Below are 17,750 nucleotides of genomic sequence, written 5' to 3' on the forward strand. Positions count from 1 at the left end.
AAACTGCAAAGAAACAGAGATTTTGTTGTGGCTGCGCTAATCTCTGCATGGCCCTGGAAATTCCCTACACCTGATAATTCTAGAGGCTGTCTAGGGTAAATCATTATCGTTTCTAAGGTAGAGTAGTTTTGATAGAAGTCCCAGCCTCGTGAGTATAAAGGGGGCTGAAGACACGTTCCAAGCCCGCGTCAAGTATCTGAGCCAAGACGACTTTTTGTTCTCTCACCCTACACATTTCCATGTCGAAAACAGATTCCCAGGTGAGGTTATCTCTGAAAGCTCATTTTTCTCAAGGTGAGCCTTTGGTCGGTGAGGAAACATGTTTGTCCTGCTTTGCCTTGGTACCCAGAAACCTACAGGCAACACTTAACATTCTCTGAGGTTTGGCTTTCAAATGTAAAGTGTGCTCTGGCCTTCCAAACCAGGTCACTGCCTGTTCTTTCCTCCCCTGCAGAAAGCCACCATTAGCCCTGTCTCACCTGACAGCCTTTACCTGTTCCGGGTCCAGGCCGTGTGTCGCAATGACATGAGGAGTGACTTCAGCCAGACCATGCTCTTCCAAGGTGAGGAGCCGCCCTTCCTGTCTGCCCTGCATCCCCCGGGTCCCTTCTCCCTTTGGGCTTTGTCTTTTTTCCCGTTCAGGTGCTTGGACACAAGAATACAAACCTGGCCTCAGCATCAGTGTGGGGTTTGCAATAACGCCTGAAAAGCCTGGGGAATTTAGGCCCGTCTTTTTGGTCGGGGGTTTCACAGGCCAGAAGAGGGGAAGAAGAATGAAGTGTTGATTATTTTTTTAATTACTGTTATGTTCCAACTGTGGGGAACCAAGTATTTGTCTAATACTGTGTCAGATCACAGAATCACCTCCTAGTCGTGTGGAGGAATATCGTCTTTGGATTTCTAACATGATTCAGTTAGCTGATTTAGGGTCTAGTGGAAAGTTTCAGACCAGCACTAGGGTGAGCCTAGAGGAGCATTCACTTTGGTGCAGAGTTCAAAGGAGCTCTTAAAAACTCTGTCATCAAGATACATTGTATTTCAATGGAATATATTATATATATATATATATATATATATATATATATATATATATTTGGCTGTGTTGGGTCTTCGTGGTGGTGCGCATGCTTCTCACTGCGGTGGCTTCTCTTGTTGAGGAGCACAGGCTCTAGGTGCACGGGCTTCAGTAGTTGCAGCATGCGGGCTCCATAGTTGTGGCTCGCGGGCTCTAGAGTGCAGTCTCAGTAGTTGTGGCGCACGGGCTTAGTTGCTTCGCGGCATGTGGGATCTTCCCGGACCAGGGCTGAAGCCCGTGTCCCCTGCATTGACAGGCAGATTCTTAACCACTGCGCCACCAGGGAAGCCCAATGGAATATTTTTTTAAAAGCAAAATCAATGCAAAAGGTTCTTGAACAAAATATCGAACTTTTGCATAAAGACAGGATCCACTCTGTCTTACTTGCCCCGACCTAATCCCAGTCCTGGTTTCAATAGAACTTTGTTGACAAAAATTGGCAGCCAGCCAGTGGGGCGTAGTTTGCAGACCTGGTTTGGTGAGGGGCGCTAAGACCAGCATGAAGGGAGCAACCAGGACATTGGGCTTTGCTCTGCCGGTCTGATGCCCTCCCTGGTAAGGTTCTTTACTTCCTGAATCCTCAGTTTCTGAGACACCTACACACCAGGCCAGGGATTCTTAACTTTTGCGAGTCATGTATCTGATGAAGACTTTGGACACTTTCTCTAGAAAAATGCCAGAATTTTGCGTATTACAGCTTTAGGGGCCCCATAAAACCTGTAGGCTGTGGACCAGCTTCATTGTCTGGAATCCTGTGAGCAATGCACATTCATGGGCCCCTCTCAGACTAATGGTCTCAGAATCTCAGAGGGCGGGGCCCAGGAATCTGAATTTTAACCAGATGGCTCAGGTACCAGGCGTGCACATTACAGATTGAGAAGAGCTGGCTCAGAGCCAGGGCCCTGACATGAGGGCCCCAAGGTTGAGTCCTGGCTGCCACTTAGTGTTTCTGCGACTCTGAGAATGTTGACTGGCTTCTCTAAGCTGCAATTTCACAGTCCAGAAGTGGTAGTCGTGAGAGTACCGACCTCACAGGGTCCTTGTAGAGTGACAGGGGGTGACGCATGTTAACTGATGAGCACAGTGCCTGGTACTAACTATAAATACCCCCTAAGTATGAGGTTTAATATAAAAAGTAATAAATGATGAACCCAGGATAAGAAGCCCTTCAGCTGAGAGTCCCTCCAAAGATCCCTTCTAGCTTTGCAATTTTGCATCTAGTATTGAAATAGTCTTTGCTAATGTTCACATTATCTCATCCTTCCATTTAAACTAATTGAAATGAGCATGGCTGTATTTTTTCTCACAAATAAATCACACTCGCCACGTCCACCTTTGCCCTGAATGTATTGGCCCATCTGCCTGTGTTGAGGAGGGTCCGAAAGGCAAGGCCAGGTCTACGCCAGCCCAGGGGAGAGAGCACGGGAAGCCAGAGTGGAGCCCCGGATCTTTCGGCACGTAAATGATAATTGGGCCTTCCATGCACTCCAGCTAGGAGCCTGGAATCCGCAGCACCGCCTTTCTTGATTAATAGGCCCCTGAGCTCGTTGGCTTCTGCACGGACTTTGAAAAATTAAATGTTTGTAATGTAATGCAATTCAAAACGGCCTTGTCAGCTGTAAATTCCAAGCACGGAATATTTAAAATGTCTGATCACGGTGACTTGTTGAAAATGGCCAGTGTCTCCTTTGTCTGCAGACTTTCTCTGCTCAGGGGTGGACACGTGTTTGCTCGTTTTCTGTACTGGTGTTTGTCCCTGCGTGTTAACAAGCATGTTAACAAAGGGGCACACAATGGCCTTAGCATCTTCCCTGCAGCAGTGGGCAGTGGAAAAACAAAATCTTCAGGTAAGCTAGCGTGCCTTTTCTGGTGAGCCAAGTAGGAGTTTATGAGCAGTAGAGGCCGGTGTACAAAACTGGTCAACTCTTAGGACTGAAGTTTTAAAAGGGAAGGAAATTAACTTAGGGAATTTCATGGACACCTTTGTTCAGAATAATTAGGTTTCCCAGGGATAAAGTTTACCTCTGGTTTGGGAGCATGAGGAAGCCCTGTGGAATATTTACATTATTATAGTAAATAAAGCAATATTTATGTCCTGTATAATGTAATAAATAAGTTATGTTTACCTTACTGTAGTAAATATGATAATAATGGTAATCGTTATCTGTAGAGCGGCTCCCAGTTACAGAGCATTTGCCCATCGGTTATTTCATTTGACCTCGTGGCAACTTGTAATGCAGGTGTTATACGGAGGCGGAAATGACGTCCTGGGCAGTTGAGTAACTTGCGAAAAATCACTTGGCTACTAAGAAGAGTCCGATCTCTCATTCCAAAGCCCAATCATTTGTACACAACAACAGACCACCCCTAAAGCATAAATATTACCCTGTATCCCCGGTCTTCAACAAATGGCTAAAAAGATTGATTACTAAGTGTTCAAAAGGCTTTTTTGCAATTCTCAACAGTCATGGAAACTAGGGCCTCTTAAGCTTTTTCTTTGAGCCACAGACTCATTAGGCAGCCTGGCCCAGCCAACAGATCCTCTCTCAGAATGGTTTAAAATAAACAGGTAAAATACATAGGAAAGGAAACCAATTATGCTCAGATACGATTGTCAAAATATTTTAAACAAATTGGGAACGTAGTCATGTGTGCGCTTCTTTTATGAAAGTATTAAATGACAAGTGGTGGGTCTATTAGCGACGGTGATTTCTGAGTAGTGATGAACATAAGTGATACTCTGAAATAGCTCCAACAACTCTAAGGCAGTAGGAAGATACTCCCATTTCAATCGCAGAGTCGTAGGACGATCCTATTAAAATGCAGCTGAGATTTGGAGCTTGCGTTCCTCGTGCAAGGAAAAGCTGCATCTCCGTGACAGCTTAGTGGGGGTGCGGGTCTCATTTTTCTCCCCCGTCCCTGAAGTCCACCGAGCCGGTGGACTCCTGATCTGAAAGCTCTTGTAGAAACTTCATAGTCACCACGGCTAGAACGGACCCCAGTGGAAATTGTTCAAGATCAGTGAAAAGCGGGCGTGTTGATGGAGTGGCCGGTTTGTTGGCCTTAAATTAAGGCCTTTGTAAAGGGCAGGGAAAGCAGGTCTCTTAGGGGGCTTTCTTCCTGTCTAACAAAGGGAGGTGTGTACACCTGTCTGAGGCAGTGCAGTATCGATCCCGAAGCAACTCACTGATGGTGGGAGGTTATATTTAGTGCCAGGCAAGAACTGTTTGCTCCCTAGGCTGCCTCATTTGACCTGGTTGTATTGACATCTAGATCGGTCTGTTCTCCACATTTGTCTCTTCACCCATTTCACTTTCCAGCTGAGCGAAGTGAATATATCGTTAAGTTGGGGCTCGCAAATACAGGTGCCCCGGGGCCAGGCAGGGAACACATACAGATGAGGGGAGGGCCGTCAGTGGGAAATTGCAGAATGTGCCCTTCGAAAAGGGGTGACGGACACTCAGCACCGACCAAATGTTGCCCTGCAGGAAGGTGAGCTCAGTTTTGCCCAATATTGTGATTTTTCAGGGATGAGCAGGAAATTGGGATTTTTAGGTAAAAGTTGCTGTTTACAACGTTGGCAGCAAATTCTTTTTTTTTTTTTTTTTTCCCAAAAAGCTTGCAGGGCAAATAAAAAAATATGTCGGGTACTTGCCCCACTTCTAGTTTAGATGAAAACTCCAGCAGGTACAAATGTTATTTATTTGGAGATTTAGCAGTTTTTTGCTAATTTTTCAGTGTCTTTTATGTATAGGAAGCAAACGTTTAGTTTATGTAAGACTACTGTTTTTGAGATCAGCACAAAGAAGCAGTCTGATATATTTTTTAAGTTATACTGTTTAGCATTTCATTATTCACAATAGAGAAAAGGTGGATGCAATCTAGATGTCCATCAGCAATGAATGGGTAAACAAAATATGGTACATACAGACAGCAGAATATTATTTGGCCTTAAAAAGGAAGGAAATTCTAACACATGGGACAGCATGGATGAATCTTGAAGACATTATGCTAAGTGAAATAAGCCAGTTACAAAAAGACAAGTAAATATATATGACTCCACTTACATGAGATATATGGAGTACTAAAACTTACAGAAGGTAGAAGGATGGTTGCCGGGAGCTGCGGGGGCGGGGGGGAAGGGCAGGGGGAAGCTGGGACTTGTTTAATGGGTACACAGTTGCATTTTTGCAAGATGGAAACATTCTGGAGATCTGTGGCACAAGGATTTAGCACAACCGAACTGTACACTTAAAAGTGTTTAAGATGGTAAGTTTTATGTGTATTTTACCACAGTTAAACATTTTGTGTAGTTATATTGTTTAATACTAACACATGGGTGAACAGAACTGAAAGAAGGAAAGAACATCAGAAGGAGTAACCTGTGGCTAATATAAAAGAATTTGAGGGACCTCCCTCGTGGTCCAGCAGTAGAGAATCCGCCTTCCAATGTAGAGGACTCGGGTTTGATCCCTGGTCGGGGAACTAAGATCTCACATGCCGCGCGGCAACTAAGCCCGCGCTTCACATGCAGACTACAGAGCCCACGTGCCCTGGAGCCCATACGCTGCAACGAAAGATCCCACATGCCTCAACGAAGATCCCCCGTGCGGCAACAAAGACCCGACGCAGCCAAAAAAATGAATAAAATAAATAAATATTAAAAAACAATAGAATTTGACCATTTAAAGCAACAGTGGTGATGTGTTACGAGGTTTTAAAACTGAAGTATTGATAGAAATAAAATATATGACAGTACACAAAAAGTGAGTTGGGCAAATAAATTACTGTACAGTTCTTACATTTTTAAGGAGAGATAAAAGTACTCGTTTAAGGTAAACTGTAATAAGTTTAGGATGCATATTATAGTCACTGAAAGGATAACATAAGAAATTACAACCAAAAAGACAATAGTGAAGAACAATGGGATAATACAATTTCATTTATAAGCAGTTCAAAAATAGACAAAATGCTGACAAAGATCAGAGTGGTGGCGACCTTAGGGAAAGGTCATGAGGGTACTGCCTGGATGCATGCACGTGCAAACCTGCTGGGGTGCTGGAGAATGTTCATATCTTAATATGGGAGGAGGGGGAGTTACACAGGTGTTTACAGAGGTAAAAATTAATTGGACTCCACACTTAAGATTTGTGCATTTTAGAGTATGTAAGTTTTACCTTACGAATAAAATAGAAAAATGATTAAAACTTCTTAAAGTTGTAAATTAATAGCTTAAGACAAGAGTCAGCAAACTGTGGCCCACAGCCCAAACCTGACCCTCTACATGTTTTTTAATGACTCACAAACTAAGAAGGGTTTTACATTTTTTGATGGTTGGAAAAAAAATCTAAGGAATATTCATTTTATGACATAAAAATTATATGTATTTCAGATTTGTGTATGTAAGTGCAGTTTTGTCGAAACAACAAAGTTATATTGTTTACAGTGTAATTTCCTTGTTTCTCAGCTAATACCACTCGAATATTCCAAGGGACCAGAATTGTCAAAACAGGAGTGGTAAGTAGAGAATGTAATCGCTTTGTCGTGTCTGGTTGGTAATTTGCATGCAGTTAAAACTGTCACCACGAGGTGGCAGTATGATGTTGTCTAAATGCTCAATGTGAAGCGGTTAAAATACTGAATAAATTACATTATTCACTCTTAAAATTCAATGCATTATAAAAACAGGCTGTGCGACAGAGTTAAACCAGTAGTGTTATACTGTTATCATTTTTGTAGAGATAAAAATTCTCCGTATTTTTAACTGTTTATTATTTGTGGGAGCATAGGACGTAAGAGTGCAAAGGAGTAGACATGCTAAAATTGAAAGATTGTCATTTGGGAATTCCCTGGCAGTTCAGTGGTTAGGACTCGGCGCTTTCACTCAGGGGCCCGGGTTTGATCCCTGGTTGGGGAACTAAGATCCCACAAGCCATGCAGTGCGGCTTTAAAAAAAAAGAAAGAAAAAAGAATGGTTGTCGTTTGCCCAGTTATATTTGCACATTTCTGGAGACTCAGTATCTAAGTTTTCCCCTTTCTAGTGCAACTAATAATCCCAATATTAATTGCAGCTTTGGTGATAACAATAAGAGCCTTTTTTTTTTTTTTTTTTTGCGGTACGCAGGCCTCTCACTGTTGTGGCCTCTTCAGTTGCGGAGCACAGGCTCCGGACGTGCAGGCTCAGCGGCCATGGTTCACGGGCCTAGCCGCTCTGCGGCATGTGAGATCCTCCCGGACCGGGGCACGAACCCGTGTCCCCTGCATCGGCAGGTGGACTCTCAACCACTGCGCCACCAGGGAAGCCCAAGAGCCTAAAATTTATTAAGCTTTTCCCAGGTTTCAGGCACAGATTATTATTTTATTTGCTCCTCAAGATTCGTGTTACTATTACTCCCATTTTATGGATGAGGAAACCGAGGCTCAGTGAGTTAATGTGCCCAGCATCTCCCAGAGAGCAGGTGAGCGATCGTGGACTCAAGCCCAGGCTGCCTGACTGCTCTGTCTGCAGTGCCTTATCTTAAGTGGCACCTGGCATTTCATTAACCAACTTCAGAACTCAACATTTGCTAACTTGGTTGTTCTTCAAAAACAAACTTTTCAAACTGAAACTTGATGATACGGTGATGAAATGTGAGTTGTTCTGGCTGTATTATTTTGAACTGTATAAATGATGGGATGAAATTCTGGATTCTGCACGCCAGGTTTCAAGAACTAAAATTAAACTAATAACTCAGAGCAACACATCTTATTTTCCTAAGATACTATGTACAAATAAAATCTCACAGCTGAGCCCCAATTTAGTATGGTGGGAAGAATGAGCTGAGGTCTGGGCACAGGCAGCCACCTCTACCCCTTAACCTCTCTGCACCTCGTTTTCCTCACCTGTAAAATGGGGTGATGATCATGTGTGTCTCCAGCGTAGCTTGGGAAGGCCCAACACACAGTTGGCACTTGTTAAATAGAATTCTTATCGTTGTCAGCTACATGAGCATAGATTTTGCTGTAGATAAATCCGGAGACTCTGGAAGGTACGGCGGCTGTACAGCGCCCAGCACGGGGATGCCGGCTGTAAACAGCTCCCAAAGCCTTCGGTGTAGAGCATGGCTCCTGCTTCCGAACCTGCCGCTGCAGACGTGGGCGGGCCACTGTCCCTCTGTCCATCCACTTCCTCACTTTAAGATGTGGAACCAGATCCTGGGGGGTGTTTCTAGACAAGGGCAGTGTATTCTCCACAAGAGCCACCAGTAAATACAAGACCAAGGGCTCCTGCTTCTTCCAGTGTCATCCCAACAACAGGTGGCAATCTGATGTTGCCACTTCATTGCTTATTTGATGTTTGTCTTTCAAACAACGTGAACGCTACTTATTGTTTTGTCACTTAGCCTCCTCCCGAGCCCTGTCAGTGAAAAGTTGGGGTTGACATGCTGGTTGCAATTTTTAAGTAATTGTAAAAACTTTTAAGAGCAGAGATGGTCATCCGTGGATCACCTCCTGTCAGCTTTGGCACCATGCTTTAGGACACCCCATGAGGAAAGTAAAAAGATGAGTAAAACCCTTGGAGGGTCATACCCAGGGCCTTGTCCCCAGTCCTGATGACTGACACTCTGCTTTCTCTTCCTCTGTCCCTTCCCCCAACCTCCCCGGGTGACCCCTTCAAGCCCACAGCATCTCCCGCCTCTTCGGCCGACATGGCCCCCATCAGCTCGGGGTCTTCCACCTGGACATCCTCTGGCATCCCCTTCTCATTTGTTTCCATGGCAACTGGGATGGGCCCGTCTTCCAGCGGCAGCCAGGCGACGGTGGCCTCGGTGGTCACCAGCACGCTCCTCGCCGGCCTGGGCTTCAGCGGCGGCGGCATCTCCTCCTTCCCCAGCACCGTGTGGCCCACACGCCTGCCCACGGCCGCCGCGGCCAGCAAACAGGCCGGCAGACCCGTCCCGGCCACACCTGAGGCCTTGGCCTCTCCGGGCCCCGACGGCGATTCGGCGCCAACCAAGGACGGCGAGGGTGCCGAGGAGGGGGAGAAGGACGAGAAGAGTGAGAACGAAGACGGCGAGCGGGAACACGAGGAGGAGGGCGAGAAGGGCTCCGAGAAGAAGGAGAGGAACGGCGTGACCCACGCCACGCAGGCGCGGAGCGGCACTGAGCCCAGCCCCGCCCCCTCGGCTCCCGGCAGAGCTGCCCAGGATGGTGGGCGACAGACTATAGCCGGGCGTGAGCGGGACGGCACTGCCATCCCCACCGCCCAGCCCGAGGACGCCCTGGACCCCCGCCCCGTCACCCTCACCCAAGTGCCCCCCACAGTCACAGAGGAGCATTACAGAGAGAATGATCCCAAGAGGCCTGAGACACCGTCTAAGAAGCCTATGTCCCCGGGGGACCGATTTTCTGAAGATAGCAAATTTATCACTGTTAATCCAGGTAAGTGGGCCACTCCTCACTTGAGCCTCCAAGCTGCTGTGAACAGTCCTACCCTTTAAAAAATAATTGGGGGCAGGGGATAAGGATCCAGAGAGTGCTTAATATTCCTGGAATTTTGTGTGTCTCTGGTATAAAAATGTGTTTGTGTGTGTGTGTATGTGTGTGTGTCTTTTTAATTCTAATAAGAATCACCTACTCTCTTATCGTTGCTGGACTGTCTTGCCTTGATACTTGGTACCTGGTAAAATCGACTTGCCTCAGAATAACTCCAAGCACTTCAACCAGGCCCTGGTAAATGAATAAAAAAGACATCGATCTTAATAAGTTTATCCTTCAAGATTTCATTCCTTATTCACTTGTTGAGCACCTGTGTTTATGGACTGCCCGTTTGGTGCCAGGCCCTGGGCTGGGTGCTAACCCCGGTGAGCACGGTCCCTGTTGCTTGAAGCTTACAGCGTAAAGGAGAAGACAGGGGTGGCGGCAGCTCACCAGGGTGCACGCCGGGAAATCAGGAAGCAAGAATGTTAGAAAGCAAGCCAGCAAGTTCGCTGAAAAGCCAGAAAACGAGCTAACTGTTCGGTAAATAATAGAGGAAATAAACAGGGTGTTGTCAGAGAAAATAATCAGGAAGAGGGCAGGGCAGGGCGGTTTTTGAATTAAGAAAGGCCCCTCTGGGGAAGTGACATTTACATTAAAGCTGAAAGCGTGGGGATGGGGAGAGCTGGTATTATTAGCCCATGATCCCAGCCCGAGGAACAGGGCTCTCGCTCTCAGAGCCCTGTTTGCTCTGTGAATTAGCGAGTTCCTGGATGGTAAGACCAGGGCATGGCTGGTCTGGCCTCCACGGGGAGGATGTGATCCCCATCACGCTGACCGAGGGCAACTTTGTGACTCTGTCATGTGCTCAAATCTTTTTCATTTCTTTTTTTTAAAATATTTATTTATTTATGGCCGCTTTGGGTCTTCGTTGCTGTGCGCGGCTTTCTCTGGTTGCAGTGAGCGGAGGCTACTCTTCGTTGCAGTGTGTGGGCTTCTCATCGTGGCTTCTGTTGTAGCGGAGCATGGGCTCTAGGCGCGTGGGCTTCAGTAGCTGTGGCACACGGGCTCAGTAGTTGTGGCTGAAAGGCTCTAGAGCACAGGCTCAGTAGTTGTAGCACACGGGCTTAGTTGCTCCACAGCATGTGGGATCTTCCCGGACCGAGGATCGAACCCATGACCCCTGCATTGGCAGGCGGATTCTTAACCACTGTGCCACCAGGGAAGTCCACGCTCAAATCTTAATGAACCATCCTGATGGTTTCTACAAGGGAGCCCTGAGCGTGAGGGGTTGTTATTGTTGTGAGGGGTTTTCTTAATAAGAAATTCTTTCTTTTGCCAGACTACAAGATGTTTAGCAACAATTTTTTTTGCATCTAAGCTGTTGTGGAGTTATAAGAGTGCAAAAAAAAAAAAAAAGCAACTGGTAAATATTTATTTGCTTTTGCACTTGTAAACATTAAAATTCATCTAAAGCTGAGACCTCGTATGTTAAGATACAACTTAGAATAAATTTTCATGTTTTGAATTACGTTCCTCCTTAAAGCTGGTATGGACTCATTTTCTGAAGTGTGGGTTTGCTATGGGCGTTGCTCACTTTTAGGGAAAAGTGCAGAGTGGCCCTCCAAGGAATTGAGTGGAGGAAATATCGAGCCACTTGTGAAGCTGTTTGAAGCTATTCCTGCATGAGCAGTGACATTCCCTCTAGGAATTGGCTGTGAAAAAGTTGGATTTCTTGCGTTTGAAGATATTGAAGAAATATTTATAGAGTACCCACTGTGTCCCAGGCACTGGACTAGGTACTGGAAGTAGACTCTAGATCTAGTCAGGCCTTGCTCTTCTGGGGTTTATGTTCTAATGGACAAGCTTGAGACTATTCCAGTAAACAACTGCATAACGTCAAGTGCTGGAGTCGGGGACAGGGACAGTATAGCATCAGATGGTCAAGGGATGGCATTTGAATGGAGACTCAGGTGGTGAGAAGGAGTTAGCTATGCCATGATCCATGAACGAGCGTTCTAGGCTGCAGGAGGGGCAGCAGGTCCAGAGACCCTAAAGTGAGAACTAATTAGGATCGTCAAGGAGCCATCAGAGGGCCAGTGTGTCTAGACCGCCAAGGTGAAGGATACAGGCTGAGTTCACAGACAAGCAGAGCTCAGATCAGGAAGGGGCTCATCAGCCACGCTGCGGATTTGGTTCCAACGGGTATGGAAAAGCAGTGATGGATTTCAGCAAGAGAGTCACTCATCTGATTAACCTTCTCAGAAGGTCATGTGGGCCTCTGTGTGGACATCTGGGGAGGCAAGAACGGACACAGGGAGTAGAGTTAGGAGGTGATGGCAATGGTGACTCGGACCGCTGTGGTTTCTCCAAAGACAAGCGGTGGACCTGGAATTGCTTGTCAAGCTTGAGTGGTTTGGCCTCTGGACTGGAGGCTCTGGCAAGTTGCACTCCCAGCCTGCTCCTCTTAAACATTTTTTTTTGTCCACACTCCTGAAAAGTGTGGCTTGCTAAGAGCTTGGGTTGGGAGTGTTGATACCTTGAGAGACTGGTGAGGGTGGGGACCTGGGACGTAGTCCAAGTAAGCAGAAATGAGTCATTGCAATGGGAGTCAAGTTCCAGAGTCCAAGGAAAGGGGAGAAGAAACAGGTGGTAAACCTGGGGTATTTCCACCTCCAGGTACGGGGCGTGCGGGTCTCAAGTTTCAACGCTGCAGGCATCTGAGCGTCTGCCATCTTGGCAGGGTAGCTCTGGAGTCAGATCCCTACAGTAGGCTCTGCCCTTTATTCACGCAGGGTCCTCAGGCCAGTCTTTGCCCAGAGTCTGTCTGTAAAGTGGGGATAGGCATAGCCCTTAGTGCCACAGGAGGTGCAGAGTCACCCTTGTCGGTGACAAGGAACGAGGAGCTTTCGGCAGCCTGAGGGCCACATGATGGCACTGGTGACTTAGGAGGCCCCTCATAGGTCCTTCTTCTGCAGTCATCCTTGGACATTAAAGAGCATGTGGAGACTGTGGTCCCCAATGAGCTGGCTTTAAAAATGACCTCCAGGAACTCCGCTCTGTCCCCAGCACTGGTGAATCAGAGCATCTTCCCTTGCCACCTTCATCTCAGTGGGAACATCCACTCCTTCCCAAAGCCAAAAGGGATCTTCCTTTAGAATTCCAGGCAGTTCCAGGCAATTCCAGGTTGAGAGTAGTCGTGGGGATCGGTTAAGCCAGAGATTGGCAAACTTCTTCTGCAAACAGCCAGAGAGAGCAGACATTTTCAGCTTCGTGAACCATAGGTCTTTGCTGAAAGTGTGCATCTCTGCCAGGTAGCACGGAAGCAGCCAGTGCTACCGTGCCCAGTGCTACCCAAATGGGCGGATGTGATTGGGTTCTGGTGAAACTCTGTTTACAAAAACAGGCAGTGGACCTCATTTGATTGGTGAGCTGTCATTTGCTGACCCCTGGTTTAAGCAGAAACGTGTGTACCCACTGGTGAATAAAAGATGTGAGTAACTTGAGGGTAAAACCCGAAAACCCTGCATTGTCCACGACCCCCAAGGTCTCACTTTGCTTCCATCCATCTCAGCCTTTTCTCCATCTGCCTCCTCCAGCTTGGTGTTTATTTTTTAAACGAAATCACCATCATTTTAATGTTAGTGGTGACTTCTTTGAAAGACTGTGGATGTACATTTGTTTAAATCTGTTCCACATTTATTTTTTCTTCGTGTTAAAAACAATTCTTTAAATCAATATTTAGTCTCTTTGAAAAAAGCGTTAACGTTTAAAGTTACAAACTGTGTTATATTTTTACCAGCATCTCAAAAAGGCTTGATGTTTGATAACATCTTTTCAAGTGCTATGAGTAGTAGCTTTAGTATTAACTTGCAGGGAAGGAGAAGAGGGGAATGCTTCTCTAGAAGAAGGGGCCGGCTCAGACACATGCAGAGATCAGGCAGGCGGTAGGCATGGTCCGTCCCTCAGGAGGCACAGCCCAGATGCGGTGTGGGCACCCTCAGATGCCTACTGGTGCAGTAAAATGTTCTGGGGATGGTACGTGGCCTGCCCCAGCAAAAGCATTTCAGGGTGGGCATTGTCTACAAACTCATCACGCAGTGCTGGGATTTTTCATTTTTCTTTCCTTAAAATCAGGGCTCCTTTTTCAGATTCAATCTTGGTCAGAACCCCATTATGTAAACACTCATTCACCGAAAGCTTGTTGACTGCCTTCTCGGGGTCAACTAAAGAGACAGTCCAGTTTAGGGGTCAGGAAAGTACAGTCTCCAGGCCAAAACTGGCCCCTGGCTGGCCTTTGTCCTGCCCCTGAGCTAGGAATGGACAGTGTTGGTCAGCGACTGAGGGCTGCTGTTCTGCTCTGAGCCAGAGTCAAGGGTGCTAAGCTCCAGCCACCCCACTCCTTTTGGGCAAACCCCACTCCTTTGGGCACCTCTTTGGAACTTTCAAGCTCTAAAGAAAACCTTTGACTATAAAAATAATTACATCACTGGTTAACATTCGTTCCATGCTGGTGTTGTCTGTGCTAAAAGCCAAAATGTGATGTCACTTAATCCCCCGGGAGGCCCGTGCTGTCCTTGTTGCCATTAGGCCAGTGAGGAAGCTGAGGCTCAGACGGTTAAGGAACGTGCCCCGGGCAAGACGTGGCGAGACCGGGGGTCAGACATGGGCCCTGACTCCATCGTGGTGCTGCCTGCATCCCGCCTTAGGGGCTTGCTCCCTGAGTGGGCAACACAAGATGGTTTCAGGTGAAGTGTTAATTATTAAACGAGTATTTGAACGTGTACTTTTAAAAAGATACCATTTTTTAATTTACGGCACAGGTTCTCAACCAGAGTGATGATTTTGTTCCCCTTCCCTGCAGGGATATTTGGCAATATCTGGAAACACTTTTGGTTATCATGACAGAGGAGGGGGCTGCTACTGGCATTTAGTGGGAGGAGACCAAGGCTGCTGCTAAACATCCTACAGGGCACAGACCAGCCCTGCAACAAAGAATGACCTGGTCCAAAGTGTTGATAGCGCCATGGTGGAGAAACTATGATTTATAGTATTAACGTAAAGTTCCTTTTCAAAGTGTACTTGAGGGAAAAAATAGTAGTTAATTTAAGGTCAGAAAGAAGTAGCAATACAGGCTCATGAAGATAGGGCAGACATCATGAATGTGAAACTCAGCTGGGGTATATGGAGGTAGGAAAATGTTGCATACTTTATTCAAAATAAAATAGAACAGGCACTCGTATGGACTACCGTGGCAGTTTGCAGTCAGGTTTTTTGTGGGGAGAAGTTTTCTACGTAATTCTGCTTGCCCCGGGTCTTGGCTGTGATCTTCATGGGAGTGTTGGAAAGAACTAGCTCAGGTGCCCTGAAGGCACCCGTGTGATTTAGTTTCCTCCCGGGAAGTGTCTGGGTCCTTGGAAGTTTCTGCCCCCCACTGAGTGACCTTTGAACTAGGACAGCCTGTGTATCTCTTAGTGCAGGCAACCACACCTCACCAAGAACACCGAGGTTTCCAAAGAGGCTGGGGTCAGGAATTCAGGCTGTAAGGAGTGGTGTGTTTGACATGAGTCCTGACTGATGGCAGAGTCACGTGACGTTGCAATGACGTGTCTGTGGCGGTGATTTCTGGTAGATGAGGACCTGCCGTATATATGGGACTTCGAATTAAATTGGGATTTATCAAACGCCCTCAATTTTCCAGCACCTAATGGAAATACACATGACAGTTCCACTGTTGAGTCTGATTAAGTGAGCTCTGTGTGAAATGGTAAGGAGGGCTTATTGATGAGAACTCCTAGTGGTGATATAAATTGAAACACATGACAGATGCTCTAAATCCAGCTCAGACGTGGTAATCGGAACATGGAACCCGTGTCCCGTTGCAGGAGAATATATGTATTTGTAACCCACAATCGTGTCTCTGGTTTAGCTAATGCCAGGGCTCCAGCAAATTAAGACAAATTTTGTGGCCCTATAAAAAAGCGGCCGCCTGTTTACTTCACACCCATTAAGGGGGCTACCACGAAACCCCCAAACCAAAGCAAAACAGAAAATAAGGTGTTGGTGAGGATGTGAAGAAATGGGGACCCTTGTGCCCCGTTGGTGGGAATGTAAAGTGGAAGCCACTTGGGAAACAGTATGGAGGTTCCCCGCAAAATTAAAAATAGCATTACCATATGACCCAGCAATCCCACTTATGGGTATTTACCCAAGAGAATTGAAAGCAGAGTCTTGAAGAGATATTTGTACACTCATGTTCATAACAGCATTATTTATAGTAGCCAAGGGGTGGAAGCAACCCAAATGACCGATGAATAGATGAACAAAATGTGGTATACACCTATAGTGGAATATTATTCAGCCTTAAAAAAGAAGGAAATCGTGTCGCATGCTACAACATGGATGAACCTTGAGGACTTATTAGTGAAGTAAGTCAGTCCCCAAAAGACAAATATATATATATGGATATGATTCCATATATATATATATATATATATATATATATATATATATATATATATATATATATATATATATATATATGAGTCCACTTAGGTGAGGTACCTAGAGTGTAGTCAAGTTGTAAGGCAGAAAGAAAGTAGGATGGTGGTTACCAGGAGCTGGGGTCGGGGTGTTGGGGAATTGCTGTTTAAAAGGTGCAGAGTTTCCATTTCACAGATGAAAAACAGATTCTGGAAATGGATTGCACAACAGTGTGATATGCTTACCCCTACTGAACTGTACTGTTAGACATGGTTAAGACGGTGACTTTTATGTGTGTTTTAGCACAGTTTTTTACAAAAACCAGCGCCTTAATTCACAGCTGCGGGTGGTTTTGAAGGAGTGGCCTTATCAGAGCAAATGCAGTCCCGTTGTGCGCGACTGAACCCGGCTGTAGATGTCTGAGTGTGCAGACATCTGCTCCTAATCGTTCTTGAAAAGTGAAAGAATCCTACTTTCCCCGAGTCCTGAGAGTGGCCTCTCAGATCCAAGCTCATTTTAGTCTTGACCACGTAGGGGTTCTTGTCCTGAAGCAGAAGTTGAGCCCTCACTGCGGGGTAGGAAGCGTTTCAGAAAGGTCCATCTGATGTCTCACTGCCTGTAGCATTTATAGTACATTGTACTCCGTTTTTATTTGCTTCTACTGGGATGAGAGCCAAGCCAGTAAAAGGCAAACAGCATTAATTCAGTGATGACATATGCCACTGAAAACTGTTTTTCTTTCTTTTTTTTTTTTTTTTTTTAATTTTTTGGAAAAAGCAGAACGGAGGCACTTTACTCAGATTCTGGTGGATGTGGAAATAAAAGCTGGGAGGAGGGAGGGCTGTGGGGAGGTCATTAAACCCTCCCTCCCTCCCGCAGATGCTCAGAGAGGGTTAGGTATTAGACAGCATTTTGCCGTGAGTTTCCACTGGAAGACATTTCTGAGACCGGCTCATTCTCTGAGTCCCGGCCCTGCCTGGCCTCACATCTTCTGACCCTCTTAGCCGCCCCTCATCTGCACATCACATCCATGGGGGTAGAGGGGGGTGTAAGTTGATACCTCCTTTCCATTTTTATCCTCTTACACACAGACCAGGAAGATGCAGCCCTGGAAAGAGTATGAAGAAGGTCCAAGTCCACAGAGGGGAATGGCCCACGTTTATAGAGGGAGCAACTGTCTGATTCGTTTCTAATTGGTTGAAAAATAAAATCTCTTTGAAAATAAATATGGAATTGGGAAAGCTGCCTGGTCAGAAGCAGCCTCTTCTCTCGAGCTGAATTAGTAATTTCAGAATCCTGGTCAGGAGTTTTATTAAACCATGATTTTTGCTTTTGATGATAAGGCCTTTGTCAAAGTCCCAGGTGTGTGCGTTGTTCTGCTGATTCTTTGGGTCAGAGTGCCATCCTGCAGACAGAAATTCGACTGGCCAGAGGGAGCTGGCAGCAGGAGTTAGGAGTGAAGAAAGCAGGTCCGATGTGAGACATTAGGAAGCAATGAGGACTGTGGCAAACTGATGAGCCATGCCCTGTCTTAGAGAGTGTGCTGCTTGGTTCTAGCTGATGTTTGCCATGTGGGAATTCAGACCTGTGTTGCTAGCCAGTTTGAACATCTCCAGGAGAAGATTCCCTTTTTGATTTTTTTGTGAACTCTATTGTTTATTAAATCTTGGCAACTAACTCACAATTTAATTAATAACTCCTGGGGGAGGGGTGCCAAGCCAGACACATCTGTGGG

At 46.1% G+C, this 17,750-nt stretch overlaps 1 protein-coding gene across 6 annotated transcripts in view; it reads left to right on the top strand.

The window, feature by feature from the left end:
- Positions 1-17,750, top strand: part of PTPRG (protein tyrosine phosphatase receptor type G) — a 725,670-nt gene that overhangs the window by 611,750 nt on the left and 96,170 nt on the right. For all 6 annotated transcript variants that reach the window (XM_067755032.1, XM_067755034.1, XM_067755031.1 and 3 more), the window contains 3 exons: positions 455-563; positions 6,543-6,592; positions 8,734-9,496. In XM_067755032.1, the coding sequence (XP_067611133.1) occupies positions 455-563; positions 6,543-6,592; positions 8,734-9,496 (922 nt within the window). The remainder of the gene's footprint in view (positions 1-454; positions 564-6,542; positions 6,593-8,733; positions 9,497-17,750) is intronic.

This window comes from Pseudorca crassidens, chromosome 10 (assembly GCF_039906515.1).
Source record: "Pseudorca crassidens isolate mPseCra1 chromosome 10, mPseCra1.hap1, whole genome shotgun sequence".
NCBI lineage: Eukaryota > Metazoa > Chordata > Mammalia > Artiodactyla > Delphinidae > Pseudorca > Pseudorca crassidens.